General features: G+C 30.2%; 1 protein-coding gene across 1 annotated transcript in view; it reads right to left on the reverse strand.

The window, feature by feature from the left end:
- Positions 1–18,944, reverse strand: part of LOC118191020 (SPRY domain-containing protein 3-like) — a 72,975-nt gene that overhangs the window by 25,918 nt on the left and 28,113 nt on the right. Inside the window, exons 5-8 of the mRNA XM_035361841.2 lie at positions 14,103–14,288; positions 10,492–10,641; positions 5,685–5,742; positions 1,351–1,413 (exon numbers count right to left, since the gene is read on the reverse strand). Coding sequence (XP_035217732.1) covers positions 1,351–1,413; positions 5,685–5,742; positions 10,492–10,641; positions 14,103–14,288 — 457 coding nt within the window. The remainder of the gene's footprint in view (positions 1–1,350; positions 1,414–5,684; positions 5,743–10,491; positions 10,642–14,102; positions 14,289–18,944) is intronic.

An 18,944-nucleotide genomic window follows, 5' to 3' on the forward strand; every position in this document is an offset into this window, starting at 1 on the left:
TTGTTTTTCATTTCTACTACCTTTATAACAAATAATACAGAAGCTAAAATCTTTTGTCACCGAAAGTTTTTAAACAGAACAGCAGCAAGACTTTCACAATGCTAGAGGTAGCATGAATCTGCCACGTAAAAGCTTAACTGGAATCTCTTCCAATGAGCAAAAGCCTGAGAAAGGACTACTCATGTTAAAGTGATGCTCAAGCAGGTATAATAGGTTGCATTTGGCAACTTTCCAAACTAAAAGGCATACATTAGCATCATGAAGGGAAGAATCATGCACATCTAGTCAAGTGCTTCGGTTTCTTCTAGACGTTTGCTTGCAGGGATACCTTAGTAGTTTCTGTTATGAAAGTGGTAAAGAAATAGAGTCCATTTCAAGTAGCATTTGGAAATATAGAAACCACACAAAATATTTCAAATTACAAGAAAATGAAATATCTCAAACAAATAATGTTTATAAAAATATCAAAAATTAGAAAACAATTACCAAATTTTAATTGATTCTTTTTCCTAGAAATTAATTTTAGGAAATAAATCAGAAGGAAGGAAAGTTATTTTCCACACTGAATGATTTAAAATGCCCTGTTATATTCAAGAATATCTCCTAAATTCTAGGTTAAAACTTACAATATCAAAAGTACATCATAATTGTCATTATGGAAAAAAAAAAAAAAAAAAAAAAAAAGGGAGATTTTCATGTCGCATGGTGATGTGACTATAAAAGACTTTAAATTGACAATTTTAAGACACACAAATTATTCATGTTAAACTACATGCTATAACTTAATTTTAGTGAAAAATTATATTAAATTAAAATTGAGACTAACAGATTATACATTAAGCTATGGTTTGGATTAATTTCATTTTGCATAATTTTTTATAATAAAACCCCCAAAAAAGAAAAAAAAAACTTTTATTTATCAAGATGCTTTTAAACACAATGATGATAAAATTAATAACCAAGTATATACAACCTTGTAGATCAAATGAATCACAATTTACCAATTAAAGAAAACAAATATTACCCACTAAACATTAAATCTTCATAAAATGCTCTCTAAATCTTGGTAACATATGAAAATAATTCAGATCAAAATAAATTTAATTTGGAAAACAACTCAAACCATCTCTGAAAAAAAAAAAGAGGAGGATTTGCACCATTTAGATTTTATGAAGAGATCACAATATTGTTAAGCAACATTTTTTTAATGAATTTGTCATCAATAATTTCCTCACAGCATTTTTTTCTGCATTTGAGTTATTAACATTTTTTCTCAAATTACATTTGAAAGAAATGATTTTAAATTCATACAAATTAAAACTGAAAGGTTTAGAGATTGCCAAAACTTACCCTTATGACAACGAGGTCCAAATGGATCACCTACACCACTACCCACAAATATTTTACCATCATCTATCAAAAAAGTATACATTACCATTAATAGTAAATATAAATTATTACTTTAAAATATATAACAAAATTATCAAAAGTACTTCTAAAGAGGCTAAAAACATGATTTAAAAAAAAAAATATTAAATTCATCAAATTTTAAATATTCATAAAATTTTAAATGCAGTAGAACCCTTGAAAATTGATTTGAAAATGGCTTACTTTACTACAAATTACTAACTACAAACTTTACACTTAATTTACAGGCCTCACTTTTATTGGGGGCGGAGACAGAACAAACTATATAATTATTAAATCTCAGAACAACTGGAGGAGAGGATGCACACTATTATTATATTAAGCAGAAATATCAACCAAAATAATAATAAATTGGGAGGGAATTACTCAGAACTTATGTTTTATTTACTACCTTAAAAAAATAAATAAATAAATAAAATAAATGCTACAAAAACTGAAAACTGACCATTAACTTTTCCTGAAATGATTCTGATCTTGTAATTGCATTAATACACATTTTCCTTACAGAAAAATCAAATTTTCAAGAATTCTTCTAACATCATTCATATAAATTTCAGCAGAATACCTTTATTTACATTAAACAATTCATTTTAAAAATCATTTATGTTTTGATAAAGTTTTGTACCATCTCTTTTTTCTAGTCTTTTAAGGTATTTGATTTTATAATATGATTACATGAGAACTGTATGGTATGTTTAGAACACAATCAACAAATATTACATATTCTTATAACCTATTTTCAATTACATCCTTTATTTTGAATTAATGAATGATTTTATTTAATCATGCATTAAATCAGCAATAATTTTAAATCAATAATAAATTAACCATTAACTATTTTCAGAACTTCAGCAGCAGATGATCTAGATTCGCATATATTTTAGAGCTAAATACAATTTTTTATTACACATAACAAGCACAGCCAAACTATGGCTCTCTGGCCCCTTATCTGAGGCTCGTGAGCTGCTTGTGGCCCTTAGAACCCTTGGTGCGACACATTTGCAATTATACTTTTTTCATTTTTTAAATGTAATTGAACTTTGAAACAAGAATCATGTATTTATTTTCCCTAATTTCATTATGTGTATAATAACTTAACTGATTTCATTTTGTCTGCTTTCAAAATAACATAAAAATAATTAAAATTACAATTGTGGCCATGTTACTTTTAAGAAACACAAAGGTCATTTGCAAGTCCTGGAATAGCCTGAGTGATCATTAAAGAAATTTGTTTCAGAGGGGAAGAAGGCATACTGTTTGTAAAGGTGCTCTTTCAATTTGGGAAGAATCTGAAGTCTAATGGAGTCATGTACAGACTTCATGGGGAGCTTCCTGATCGCACATGTCAGCAAATGTGTCACAACCTTCACACGTCCAAAGGTGTATTAGTGTTCAAAATGACTTCTCCATGATTAAGCAAGGCAGGTGGATTCTAAACAATTTTCACAAACACTCACATGCTGTCATACTTTTCTGTATGCAGATCTTTCATTATGATTCCTTGATAATTCTAAGCAGAGATCATTACTTACTTCACTTATGATTGTGCTGTCAAAAATTTTGTCATTGCAGGGAGCATAACTTCTATACTTGACTAGTAGTTATTTTAATACTGGTTCAAAGACTTTAAACTGCATTTGCTCAACTATTAATTAAATTGATTATTTGAAAAACCTTTCATTTTCATCGTGAAATCTCCATTTCAACATTGTATTAAAAGAGATGGACCTAACAAAATTTCACAGTGAGTACAATTTTTTCCCTCTACAAAGCTTCTATCAAAATACAGTACACTGATGCTGATGAAATCATTGTAACTAATTAAACTATTTATATTTTCTCAAATGTTTCATGACACCTCTTTTATACAGCTGCACTTTTCTTTTGCCTATTGTAGTTTTGACTTTTTTGGCACTTAAATTTTTGTATGCTAGATATGACTTTTACAAAAGTGAGTAGCCCAGTACAAGACTTTATTATGGACTAATGCATGATCACCACAAAGTTCATACAATGCAGTGTGAAATTCTGTGAGGCTTGCAACCTAACCTTTTGATTTTAAGTCTGACCTTTCATTTTTACTACAGTCAAAAGTCGTTAATTCGGACACCCATAATCCAGAATGATCTATAATCCGGTCCTCAAAGCTACAAACTTTCTGCGCATGTGGCGCGTTGACGCATAAGGTAAGACCTTTACGGCTGCGAATATGCGTGTGCTAATGCGCATAATACATTTACGTTTGCGCGTTTAATGTATAACGGACGGTATAAGCTAAGCTAAAATTATCTAATTCAGTTAATGTTGCAGATTGCGTTGTTCCTTAATCTTTGAATTGGATCCGGCTTATTATTTTTTGCCCACTGTTAGAGCAATTTTATAAATAAGCTTGAACTTTCGATTATGTCAAATAGAATTTCCGATATTTACTAATAAAGGATCTACAAAGCGAAAGTATGTTTCGAAAACCATTAAACAAAAAGTGGAATTGCTGCAAAAAATGGATAAAGGCATATCCTTCGTTTCTCTAACTATTCTGAAATCTGTTTATCAATTTCACGCTGCTCTGCGGCGCGGGGGGAGGGGGGGATGCCACAGCACGCAATGAATTGGAAGTTAATCTGTCAGCACCATCCTTATCTTCAGGGAGATGCTTTTATTTTATCTGGCTTATAATTCCTTACTAAATGTAGTATTTCATCTCGATGTACTCCGTCTTCGATATGATTTAAATCAAATTCCTCATCACTATAATTCGCTTCCGATAAAGAAGAAAGTGACACAGAGGTTATTGAAAACAAAAAAATTTCGATTGACAAATTAGTGGGTATTCTCGATACAGCAATTATAGGACTTGAACAGCGGAACTTTCTAACTGAAGAAGAAATTATGTCTGTTTATAGAATTAAAGAGAAAGTATTATCACATAAAACGAAGCAACTTAAGCAACTTACATTGAAAGAAATGTTTAATAAAGTAAACAAATAAATATTAAGCCTTTTTTTTTTTTTTTTGTAAATTTTGATACCCTTTAGATCATATTTGTTATTTATTTCATAAATTGTGGTTTCATATTTTTAATTTTATAATTTCTGCATACCAACTTACCAGATTTAAACTGATGATCTATAATCCGGAAAAATCGATAATCCGGAATCGCTGAAGTCCCGATGAGTCCAGATTAAAGACTTTTGACTGTATTACATTACCTCACAAAGCTGGAGACTCCATTTCAAACAGAAACTTCAAAATACTGAACTAAAAATTCTGGCAGATTTTGATGGATGCCGCACTGAAATGGTTGCGGTATTCAGGGCAATCATGAGATGATACTGGTGATCCAAATACCTCTCAAAATGCAACAACCGAGTTCTTTTCATAATGCACACTTCTATTAGGCAAAGTGTCAATAAAATTAATGTATTCTGAAATCTTTCCACTAACGAGTTTGCCAGAGGGCTTTCCACTATTCGGAATTACTCACCTAAGGCCTCAGGTAAAAGAAAAGGTGATAAAGCAGTTACAGAAAGAGTTGGATGATTAACATGTTTCTTCACAGAAACTGTGTCTATACATCATGTATTAGAAATTATACTGACAGGCGAACATTCAGTATAGTTGAAGAAATAAAATCAATTATCTGCAGGTAGCTGAATGTTCAGAAAACAGTTCAGCAAAACTGGTACTATGGTGTAATACGTGGCACAAAGATCTCATTTCTTGTGCTGAAATATAATTAAGAAACATAGTTTCCCCTTGTGTATATGTTATGTTTTGCTCATCTGCTAATATGTTTATTTGACTGAATATGCCAAAGGATGTGAGGATTTTCTTAAGCAAGGGATGAAAAATCTTTGTGAAAGACTCTCTAAGGAAAAAGTATTTATGTTATATTTAAGAAACAAACAGACTCACAAAGACAGCTCATGTGCAGGAATTTGAATGTAGGCTTAGCCACTTTTCAGAGGTCTCATCCATTTGGCTACGTAGGCCCACTATCTACAATACAAGGGAACAAACAGGTCAGTTTTTACTGCTTCTCGATATATGATCCAGCAATTGGGGGGAGGGGAAGGGATCTCTGCTAATATCTCTTGAACAAATGAAATACTATTCTAAGCATGACAAAAATTTATACAAATTTTCATGTTTAAAAGACTTCCATATTCCGGTTTTCCAGATCATTTCAAAAAAAAAAAAAAAAAAAAAAAAAAAAAATTAAATTTCTTTTTACTAAAAAATTACAACTATCTCACCAGCATGATAAGCTATTGATCCTTTATTCCATCCAGGATGCCTATATTTTGGATAATCCTACAGAAGACAACAATAAAAGATGCTCTAAATCAATTTTGTAATACTGTTTTGAATATAAAATTTACAAACATATTAACAACTTTCACTTCTTAAATTATAAAAGCATAACATATATAAGAGAAGTAGCCTACCACAAACATTGAAATTATAAGCTTCAACAATGAAAATCATAATTAAATTAAAATTTAACTTCACATTGGATTAATTTTTAGAAAGGTATGAATCTGAAAACAGTTTCTCTTCCCCAGTCAGAAGAAATATTTTTCCAGAACTCTTATTTCCATTAATACTTGAACACAAATATCACCGTAAGACTAACCTTTTTTTTAACTGTTTATAAAATTTATTATTTTAGACAAAATATATAAACATAAAATTTTTCTATTGTTAAAATAAATGAGTATTCACTGTAAAATACTTTGTTATTTAAGGCACCTGGCATGTATTTGGCCTGGGGAGTCATTACAAAAAAACATTGCCATGGGTAATGATATATAAGTATGGCGAAGTTGTCTGGAAAGTTATGCATGTCTTAGCTGATCAAGCAAGAGGCTAGTTTAAAAAAACAGTTCTAGAGTGAAACATAATTAATATAGTTTTTCAATCATTCTTCCTTTAAAAAAGCATCAAGAGTGTATTTTACAGCCTATGAAAATTTCAAACCTTTATAAGACACATTTTTGAAGATTAGAATTCTAAAAATCCTATAAAAAATACAACAATGCAGAAACCAGCTATTAAAATGACATTTTCAGAAAAATGTATATAACCTTATAAAATGAAAAAAATTAAAAATACTACAACATATTTCATAGCAAATAATTTTAAACACTAATCCATTTTTAACTTTGTTATTTTAGAGATAAAAAAAGGAAGTGAAAAGCAAATGCAAAATTTATCGTTAAAGTTTGTTATTTTAGATATAAATAAATGAAATGAAAAACAAATGCAAAACTACCATTAAGAAAACAGGTTGGGAATAACATCTATAAAATGTATACTTGTCAACCTATGGCACTAAAAAATCAGGAGATTTTTCACAATGTTAAAAAGACTTTTTAAATGATAAAAATATAGTTTTTAATAATTAACTTTAAATAGTAACTAGTTCTTAAATGCAAGCAACACAAAAATACCTTCCACATAAAAAACATTTTTATTACTTGTATCGTTTAAGGAAAAAAAAAAAAAAAAAAAAAAAAGACATTTTGATCAGTTTTTGTACAAATGTTATAAACAGTGGCAGATTTTTCTTTTTTTAAGAAAGAAACTTCATAATTTTGTTCATAGCAATTGCCATGTAGGCCTGCTTTCGCTAATAAAAGTTTTTCTAATGTGTCATCACTAATATAAGATCTAAATTTAGTCCTCCATTTCTAAACAACACTGAAAATCCTCTCACATTCTGCATTACTATGGAGAACTGTCAAGATGGCCAACATAATTCTAGACAGTTCACTATATTTTAAAATTCCATCAGCACCTTTCAGTTTTCCAATTAAACTCCACTGGGTGTCAATCCTAGTTGATTTTATAACTTCATCCAAGGTTTTCTAATTGTAAACTGCTGTTATGCAGCTGTTGGAACTGTTTCAACTTTTCCTTTCTTTTAGAAAGCCTTTCAAGATAATAATAAATACCAACAATGTGTTCATCCACATTTATTGGTAAAGAAGCTGCCTCTTTTTCAGCTGCTAAATTTAAGAGGTGACAGGTGCACCTCATAATCTGAAAATCTGAATTTCCCTTCCTTAAGATGCATGCAACACCAGCCTTCAAGCCTACCAATACTGGTGCATTATCGGCACCAAGTGCTAAGCAATTATCCAGAAGGACTGCATTTTCTTTTAAAGTTTTAATAATTAGCTGTGCTATATTAAAGCCTGTCAAATGTCCTTCTAAAGTGGAGACAGAAAGTAAACTGCACTCAATTTCTGAAGACTCTGGATTAAAAAAAGAAACAACAATTGGATACAGTTTTGAATCGGTATTATTGCTTCCATCCATAGAGAGGCAGAATGGAGCTGTTTTAATGCAATCAATAACTGAAGATTTATTTTTCAAACCCATTTCTTTAACAATTGCACCTGTTTTGGTTCTTGCACTTGAGTATTTCTTAGCGATTTCACTATCAGGAAACATTTTTCTAAATAAAGCTGCAGCGTGATCCGATGCATTCAGTAGCAGGTTGTGCTCCAGTAAAAAGGCAGAGAACAGACATTCTGCATTAATTACTTTTTGGTCCTTTGTTTCCGAAGAAAAACTTAATTTTTTTTTTTTTTTTTTTTTTTTTTTTTTTTTTTTTTTTTTTTTTTAACAACTCATGCTTTCCATATGTTTTTGTGTACACATGTTTGAGAAATCGCCCTTCAACCATGCGAAATCGGAAAATCGCAACGACAGGCGTTACACATCGCAAATTTATTACATTTTTTTGGAGGAAATAACGGAAGGAAAGTCAACTGTGTATGTTTTTTTTTAAATGTACATGAGTATCTCGCCTTTCTCGCAGACATAACAAAAGATGATAATTTCTAAAACTATTTCTTGAAGGCACATGTACTCACACAACTCAGGACAAAATGAATGAAATAACTAAAGAACATCCAAATAACAGCTTGCTTTGTCCTCATTGGCTAATATATGCCAGATGACATGCAGTGGAGCTCGATGCCTATTAGAGAACTGGAGAACGACGTTTTTGGATACGTATAAGCTCTCACCCACAAAGCAGAAGTTATCTGATTTGCAAGGTTTTGTTTTAGATATAACCTACAGAAAATTCAATTGCTTTCAAATGTCCGAAATCACTTTTTTTTTTTTTTCATATAACAAAGGATTAAGCCAAGTTCCATAAAAATCATGAGAAATTTTAAGAATAAGAAAAAGTTGGGAGAAATATATTGTAAATTGGGTTGGCGGGAGAGCGGTCGAAAATCGCTCTCCCGCCAATGTTTTTGTTTTTTAGCAGTCCCCAGTTGATCTTCCTGCAGTCGCCAAGTACGTATAATTTTTTCGGTAGGTGGTGGACCGAAATGCCATGCTGCTGTTCTATTTCCATGCACTTTGGCGTAGTTTAACACCCCTAAATTATACTGAATTGTATAGCTTAATCTTTTTTTTTCTGTAGTCATATTTTCCAGGTTATTTTTTTTAAATAAATAGTTTTACGCACCGATACTGACACGTTTATACAGAATAGCACCGATACCGACACATGTGTTGGCTGAGTCAAAGAAAGTCTATGTAAAGAAGGAAAGGCTCCATGGACGTAATGTGACCGTCGAACCTGTTCGAACTTCGACATCAGCTTCGAGCTTTCGTGCTTTTTGGCGACAGATATTTCACACATGTACAAAATAATTATGGCAGATGTAGAAAAAGTTATGTGTGTCTAGACCTTTATACGGGCTAAAAATAGCATTCAGTATTGAAAGTTAATCTGTGTCCTTCATGTATAAGACGCAGGCAACTTTTCTGAGACCAAATTTAATAAAAAAAGGGCGTCTTATATGCCTTCAAATACGGTAAATGAAATCAATGTTTAAGAAATTTACATGAAAGCAAGAAAAACCGTGAGATGTATAATGACATTTTAGCTTTCAAACTCTATGCAAATCATGTGATGCCATATGAACTGCAACTGCCCTTTCTGCAGCATTTTTTTTTTAATGCAGAAATTCACCTATTAATGTCTTTTATCATTCTTTTTAAAATGAGGATGAACAGTTTATTTTGTAATCTATTAAAATTTCAAAACTTTTATATGTTTTTTAAACGCTGAAATTTTAAACTAATATATATTAAACAGTTCGAAATAAAGTGAGCAATTTTTGAAAATTTCCCAAAAGATCAGAAACTATATTAAAAATTTCATATAAATTTAAAAGATGTTTTGCTTTCTGCTCTAGGTGATAGTAAAAATAGTGAAATTCTGAGAGTTTGTTCATTTATGTCAAAAAAAAAAAAAAAAAAAAAAAAAAAAACATTCATATACGTGAAAAATCATTTCAACATTAAATTAAAAAAAAAAAATCTAAACTGGATTTTTAAAAAAACCACTTCACTGTATTTTATTCACAAACCGTGTATGTGCAAAATTTGAGCTAGAGAGCTCATCAAGAAATATTTTGAAAACTCAATCACACTTCTTTTATCACAGGGAAAACACTCAAAGCTAAATAAAAGCTTATAAACAGGTTCGAAAATGTAATTTCAGTTGAAGTGAAAATTATTTATATTGTCATAAAGTCAAACATGTTGCAGCACAGTTTATTTACTTCTAAAAGACGAAAATGCCTATACAATGGAAATTTATTAATAAATTGAATTAAGATGGCTGCAAAGCAAAATGTTGTTCTTTTACCAGAACTAAAATAATTTATTATTGCATGATGAATAAATAAATAAATAAAGCCAAGTTCTAGATTAGAAAATTTAAAAAACAGTAATATTCTTACAATATTAATCTATCCACTGAATAAACAAATTTAAGTCACAATATGCTTTGCTAAAATAAATTGCAGTTAACACAGAACCTAAACGTTTCTGATAACAGGTGAAAATTTTTTGCTTGCAATAAAACCAACAATCTTAATTCACATATCACACTACAAAATGACAGAATTTTTAAATTTAAGCATTAAAATAAATATTTAATATTAAGTCATTTTAAAAAGTTTAAAACTTAAACAACATAATAAGAAATGAATAAAAGTAATTTTGGTAGAATATATTTAAACTTACTTTTCTCGCTAATCCTATGGCAATATAGCAGTTTTCACCTGGATCCATTATTTCTATTTCAAAATAATGATGAGTTGTGTCTAGAGGATATTTGGCTTGAGCTAATCCCACATCTATAATACTTTTCCCACGACCTGCATATTCCAATATCTAACAAAATGGAAGGAAAAAAAAATCAATTTAAAATAAAAACAAAATTAAATCAAAAGCATAAAACTAAAGAGATATAGAAGATGCATAAATAATCTAAATTACTAATATATGAAATAATCGCAGCAACTCAAAGTACTGAAATATTACTATATAGTATTGATATATACAATAGGAAAAATGATGATTAGTTCAAAAAGTTCACTCAATATTTCTTTTTCCAAACGGAAACTTATTTTAGGAATTATATCAAACTATAAAAATGTTTATGACTAATTAATAGTACCCCACTCATAAGGTGTGAAGTTTTCTTTTCTTTACTGAACAATACTATGGATGAGCTTCCACTAATCTCAAATTAACCTCTGCTTATTAATTTAAACTTGCACAAAAGAACAATTTTGAATTTAAAGCCAGCTCTGGGTGGTAAACGAGGATGTTGCAATGCAACAGAATTGTGCAGGGATGGCATCCAGCTCTTGCTCACCATCTTCAGTATGAGGAAAGCTGATCGATTATCAGCGATAAATTATAATATTGAGCATGATTAGAAAATGAACTTCTTATGGCAAATCAGAAATGATGAAGAGAATCTTGCTCATTTAGATGTACCATCCAGCAAAACACTGAAGAAAAAGGCACCAAAACTGTATAGGTTTTTACTACAGGCAACAAGAATTTATGAATAACTGTGGTGTACAATAGAATAAAAATGCAATCCTACATCACTTTTAACTGCAAAATTATGCAAAAAGAAAAGTTGCTGGCCTGTATCATATTTCATTGCAATCGAATGCTTCTTCAATGCCAGGCATGGGTAAGATTTTATTGACTTTTTTCTACTTTTGGGGTTACAGTAATGTCTGCTTTATGTTCAGTCTTATAACAACATGAAAATCAAACTCTTGTCCACATAACAGTAGCTCTTGCAGTATTATATATGCTCATAAAATTTAAATGCAATAGATTCTTGAATAATGTAAGAATTACAGATATCAATCCCTATGCTTTTAAAAAAACTTTAGGGGGTTTACGGTCACTACTGTTTGAGTGACTGTCAAGTTACCCTGTGTTGAATGGTGGCAGGTAGCATATCTAACTCCTTATAATGATTGGGTAAGGTTGCGTACTCCTACTGCATTTTAACTAAAAACATATTTATTACAATTATGAAAAGCACTTTACATGCATATATATATAATTCATAGCATAGATAGGTATTAAAAATGAATTATAGTACTCCTAGTGTAAGAAGTCTGCTAATGAAGTTCTGTCTAGTCGAGAGCTCATCGTAGGTCTCTCTAGCCGAGAGTTCAGGAGCGTTCTTCTGATGTTAGTCTGATAGCAAAAATCTTCAGACTGAATTAACCATGACCCCTTAATTTTACATCCCGATTCATTATATCTGGAATGATATCAGAGGAAAATTCAGATTATTGGTTCGTAACTTCTCCTGAAATCGAGAGGCTTTGATGACAGACACGGTACAAAACATTAAAATCTCCTGACACTAGTCATGAAGTTATATCTCTGCGATGTCAAAAACATGTCATGTGACACATCGTAAAGGCTGGGAGCAGTGAATTGCAGGGACCACACACACGATTTACTTATCTCTGTGTGGTCCGCTGCATTTGCATACAACTTCTTAAAAATTTATACAGAACTTACTGCTGACTGGAAGTTCAACTTAAAGAATGGATAAAAACATTTTATTAAGGCATATTCAGAAATTAAGTTCCATACAACAAGATATTTTTATAAAAAATGTTGTGCTTTGAACTGCATGAACGCAATGATTTTGCTCTTGGAAATTACATAATATAATCTTCCCTTATTCAACTACATTTTCATATTATTCTAAGACCTTTGAAATGTTTAAAAGGACTGAAATCCTACAGAATTAAAAACTTAGTCTGTCACTGTTATCTGAGCAACTGGTTTGAGTTCTATAGTGAAGCAAATAATTTTAATTCAGAAAATCGTATGACTGATAGCTTTGTAATTCTGAAAGACTACACAAATTTAGGGCAGTTTTGTTGTTTGTTTTTTGCAAAAGACTATACGAGGGGGGGGAATGCTCATTCAACTAATTCTGTCTGTTTTTATACTTCAAGTCTTCATTTCAAATGAAGTAAAAGAACATGCTTGATTTTCTGATAACGAGTCGGACAGACTTTATATGTTGTGATCAGATAGATATAAATTATGATAAGATACTGATCAATACATGGCTTTTAGTTTTTGTTTCCAGCACTCTAGTTATTATATCTCTGAAACCTCAACTTAATGTACCATATTCACAATTCCACTACCATATCTTCCAATACCTTCTCAAATTTGGAAATGGAACTAACTGAATATATAATACTTCCATTTACATAGATTTAAATTTATTGTAGCATTTCAAATCTTTTCAATGCTATTTATTTTAACACCTGAGAATACTGAAAACTTTCTTCCATTTAAATTAATGGTAACAGTTCTATTGTTGTATACAGTTTTGGTTTACAAAACCATTCATTAAAACGTTGGACCTTTCTAAAGGCAGGGAAAATTTGTATGTGAGAATTATTATTCAGAGAAATCACAACCAAAGAAAACCTCATTCTGAAAACTGTTATCAGACAATGCTTTATTGCAGAAAATTATTCCAATAATAGTGATATGAATTTTTATATGTCCTCAATGAAGGCACTAACTTTTTTTATTGATTTAATACAAAATTAAGATTTTGTCTTTCACAACATCAAAATGAATGGCATTAAAAGGATTACTTGCAGAGAATTTATTAGCTCCTTTCGGTCATAACAATCACTTAGTTTTAAAAATAGTTAAGTCTGAATTTCAAAACAGCTTTCCGGTCTTTCATAAAACCACAATTTACATGAAATATGGAGGAAATTTAATTTCAACTTTTCATTTGCACATATACAATTTATACATGATTTACGTTCCTTATTGTAACTCATCCAGAATGATTTTGCTCACTAAAGCTAGAATATATTTGCTTTCCTTTGCACTGATCCTTAGCATGGCCAAAAGCTAAACATTAACATTGTCTAGGTTTAATATTTTTCCTTTATCTAACTGAATTTGAAACAAATTAATCTTCCTCATTTTCATGACTGTTTTAAAATCTTCAAGACAAATAGAAATGATTCAGTACATTCCATTTTTACCTTTCATCAAAAATAAAATTTTAAATTCAGTTCTCAATTCAAGTATTTAATCACTGCTTCAAATTCCGTTTTTCAAAAATGTTGAATCCATGTTATAATGTAACAATTTTTGGATTTTTCTTAACAGAAATTGGCAGATTCAAATTGCTTAGATTATAATTTTTAATAAAAGTACACAAAAATTTTAACAATAAAATGCCAAATATGTCCAACTTTTATCATTATTTCTATTTTAATATTAAAAAAAAACAAAAAATTGCACAGACATAAATTACTCACCGCTCCATTTAATTTAATATCATGAAGTCTGGACCATTCCTCTTCATTACTATCAATACACATTAACATGTCTTCTTCAGGCAACCATTTAATATCTAACCCTAAACGAACCTCTTCTCCAACAGAATGAAGACTAACTGCAGGATAAAGTCCTCCAAAAGGCATTGAATAGACTGTTGAACCAATCTATATAAAAATATATTAAAATTACACTACAGTTAGTAAATACTCATATATTGCAATGAAGCTAATTTATTACATGCTGAAAATATAATTATATAATAATGATTCTCTAGTTAAGTGACATAACATGCAGCATTAATTACCTCAAAAGTAAATTTTTTTCTAAAAATTATAAATTTGATATTCATTTTTAAATGGCCTCTGGCCTCCCCCCCAAAAAAAAAACTGTGTTAAAATTACAGCATATAAGGGAGAGATAAAAAACGAATATGGATTCTCACATTTGAAAACTCAGTACAAAGAACTGGTTCCATTTAAGTAAGTCACGCAAAACCTTTAGAACCAAGTTTTTATTTATAAGCACATTGTTTATATAAATATTTATCAAATTCTCTACCAAACACTTTTAATTTGAATTTGAAATATGAGATCAGAACTAACAAACTTAAACTAAAAGTTAAAATAATTTTCAACAAATTAATGTTGTCCCTTTATTACAAAAAAGTTTTACATAGTATTTTTATAAACATATTTTTGCAGTAAATTAATTAATTTTAGGACAATTCTCATTCACAATCAAGTTCCTTTTTTAAATGCTCAGATCCTAAATCAGTAAAGATGAAAAATGCAAGATATATATATATATAACAGCCTATATGCTAGACTTTGGCAATGTAAAATTATACAATTTTATTTGTGTACAATGCAATAAAAGCAATTTTGTAAACATTAAATAATGCATTGTATGAATGGTTAAATTTAATCAAAACCATATGTGCAATAATTCTTCAAACATTTTTAGTGACTGAAAACAACTAAGAAACAAAACTAGAAAGTAGGCATAATTTCATATCCCTAAACTAGTTATGCTTTAGAATCTAATGTTTTGCTACTGTATAGTACATTTTCAAAACACAGATTGAATACCAAACCGCTCCATTAATTTTTTTAGACGAAAGAAAGGGGCAATTTTCCCAGAAGGACTATTGATTTCGTTTTGGCATTTTGACCCAATTCACGATAAGCATTATTTCACTTTTCAAACTGTTGCCACCAAATATTATCACTCTGTATTATATTTAACGAAATTAAATAATGAAGAATCTGCATGAATGCATGTATGTTTCTTGCATTGAGATAAAACAACACTATCTAGAGCCATCAAAATTTGAATAACGTAATCTTCCATAGAACATGGGCATGTGGAAGCCCTAATTTGAATTTGAAATTTCTCTTATTATTGATTTCATATTCTGTAATACTTTAACAAATTTTTGATAACAAACTAAATTATTTCAAAGTAAGCAATGGCAACACTGTAGGGGAGGACAAAAAACAATTTTATCTCCAATGCGCGAGACTCTGTATCGGAAATTCTAAAGATACGCTCATTTTAAAATTATTTTGCGATATTGCTATTGAACTGAATTTTATGGTTTAAGTGCAAAGAACATATTTAATAAATAAAGGTAACTCACAAAATGTTAAAAAAATGCCCCCTTGAATGTAATTTAAAATCTGAAAACCTTTCAGATTTTCTTTTTTTTAGCAATCACAGGGGATTTCTCTAAAGCTGTACCAACCATTACATTGCACAAATTTTTACAAGACTATTTAATGCTTTGGCAGTATTTTTGCCAACTGATAATAAACAGCCTTCTTTCCTACCATTCTTCAATTCTTTTGCTAATCCTGGATTTTATAAACACCAAATTAAGATAATGCCATTTGAATCTTTCACATCTTTAGTGCATTCCAACAATTTAAACCTATCAAAGTGTGGCTTGTGAACACTACAATAAAATTAATAGTTAAGCAGTTTATCATACAACACACAGATCAAAGATTAAAAGAGTCATAGCACTAGCAGGCACCATAGATGTAAAACATGTGAATGCCAAATACTGGATATGCCAAAACCAAACGGATTGTTAGTGAAGTAATGAATGAAATTGAACCTTAAACAGGAATTACCACAAATAATAATGACAGTGGATAGGCACTGATGAAGACTCCTGGGATATTTTACATGCACAGTATTTTTAATATTCTGTTTTCAGTACAATTCAAAAGTACATTAAAGTCAGTATTTAGCCACAGTGACAGTTAAAATCAGAGTTAACTGAAAATAATGTGTGAAAATTATTACAGTGTAAAGAGTTAGAAGAAATTTTAAAATTTAAAAAAAAATCTACATATAACTTTTTTTTTAATACTAGCTGTTTAACACTATTAAATACACTTCATTCTAATATCATGGTCAAAAGAAAGTCAAGGTGTAAAATGTCAAGGTGCAAAATGGATTACTTTAAAAATTTTATTAAAATCATAATATGAAAAACTAAATTAAGAATGCAAGAAAAACTTGTGAGATTATAACAAATATATAAGTCATAGATGTAGTGAATTTCATGATTATGAACTGACAGCTAATAAATCTCTATACAATGTTTTACACAATTCTGAATAAAATTTCAATTGGAAAATTAAACTGCAAAGTCATTAAGATATGACAATCGAGTTTGAAACCTTTTCTTATGCGTGCCACTGCTAGTTTGCATCCCCAGTACTTAAAGATTCCCAATTTGATTTGTTTATATATGTGGAAGTTTTAACATTTTCAGTCAAAGGACAAACAGCAGTACCTCTTTCAGGCAAGCCTATTGTAAAGTGAAAACTGGTGATCAAGATAACTCATGAACCCTTTCTCACAAAGGGTGCAAGCAGTGTGTTGAGAGTTTACGGCTGTGGATGAAGGGAACACATTCTAAATTTCCGTTTGGTATACCTATGATTTGGCTAGAGCCCAAAGATCACTCAACTGACTGTTATTTTTATATAGTGAAAATGTCAGGATATAACAAGAAAAACAATTGTAAAATAGTGTATCCTAGTTATCCCATCAGCTACATATCCAGTGTCCCACTCAACTGAACTCCCAGCACAAGTTTTCAAAGAATTACCTTCTTTGGAAATACAGAAATACAATTCTGGTGAACATCAATCTCTACATACAAAACTGGGTCCCATGAACCAATTTGTTAAAGCTTTGTCAATTAAAGGAGATTGTTTCAAGTATCTCATTTCAGTTTTTCTTAAGCCTGTACGATGTGTTTGAAAGCCCACAGATTCAGCAGCTTCTTAAAGATGAATGTTTCATCAAAACAATGTCAGAATTTCAAAAGAATGTTTGGCTTGTATTCAAAAACATTCAAAGACTTTCTTGGAAATACACAAGCACAGAATTATGCAGAAATTGTTTAACAACTTTTGGAGAATTTCAAAATACTAAGTTGAAACATAAGCATCAAATGTATTTTTTCGCATAGCCATCTAGATAACTTCTCGAAAAATCTTGGTGAAGTCAGTGATAACAGGGTAAGCAATTCCACCAAGCTTTGAAGGTCATGGTACCAAGGTAGATAAGATGTCCACTGCAGGGGGGGCAAAGAAGACTATAGGGGGAAAAAAAAAAAAAAAAAAAAAAAAAAAAGAGGTTGGGAGTGTCAGTTTTATATCTCCCGCACTAACGGGCCGACTGACGAAATTCAATTTGCGTTTTTCATGGCTCGAAAGCATGCCTTAGGATATATATTAGATTTATATATAGTACTGTTCTAATATATGTATTTTGGCATAAAATCTGACTTTTTCTGAAATAACATGCCAATTTTTTCCTTTCGTTTCTACAACTCACATTATACCAGACAACCAAGCTTTGTAAAAATAGCAAGAGCAGTTTTTAAAAAATTAGCTCCTCAAATGTTAATTGAATTTCATACATATTTATTAATACCTCTTTTTTTTTATTAAACTTCTCTGATTCTTCCTTTAACATTTCGAAATTTAGGTTCATTCCAAATAAAATTCACCAATTTTTTTATAATGTATTTTAAAAATTTGAAATTTTAAGTAATTTTTATAAATTTTTTGAAAAACATTTTGAACTATAACCTATAAAATTTTTACCATCATCTTAAAGTAGATGTATGTAATGATGTTAAAATGAGTAGATGAAAACTGTGGAACTTTTAACAGCTTAGATGACCGTAGTGGCTTGAAGGTGGCAGAGTGGAAAGAAAGCATGATGACGCAATTTAGCACAACGTATCGTGAAAAATTGCAATCTTTTTTTTTTTCGTATATCAAACCATTCTTTTGCAGACAAGATGTTTCCTAATTATATTTGAATACAAAAAATTCCATTTTGGAGTATGACGTCATCTTAAGCAAGTAAGCAGCAGCATAGATGAAAAGTGCCTTGCCAGTAGAAGAGCTTATGTGAAAAAGGGAGAGTTTCATAGCACTTCAGAGGAAGAAGGTTGGGAAGTGGAAAAGTTTCAGTTCAGAGTTTTGGTTTACAATTAATTTGATTGGACAAGTGGTATCTGCTTTGAAACGTTATGTGTAAGACAGAAAAATCTGGAACCTGTGAGAAGAGATGAATTTAAGGGCAGATCACCAAATTTAGAATGTTAATTTTGAGGTCGCCAATAATTTTTTTGAAACAGCTATCTTATTTTGTTATATCTTACATGTATTTCTGAGCATACCTGCAAAAAATTAGTTTTTATTCAAAATTTCGTTAGATATACGTGAATTTACATACTGGAGCATTTTGAAATTTGGCATATTTGTTATAAGCGATAATAACGCCAA

Source organism: Stegodyphus dumicola, chromosome 7, assembly GCF_044657685.1.
Source record: "Stegodyphus dumicola isolate Sdum_Otavi_A_Nest chromosome 7, ASM4465768v1".
Lineage (NCBI taxonomy): Eukaryota > Metazoa > Arthropoda > Arachnida > Araneae > Eresidae > Stegodyphus > Stegodyphus dumicola.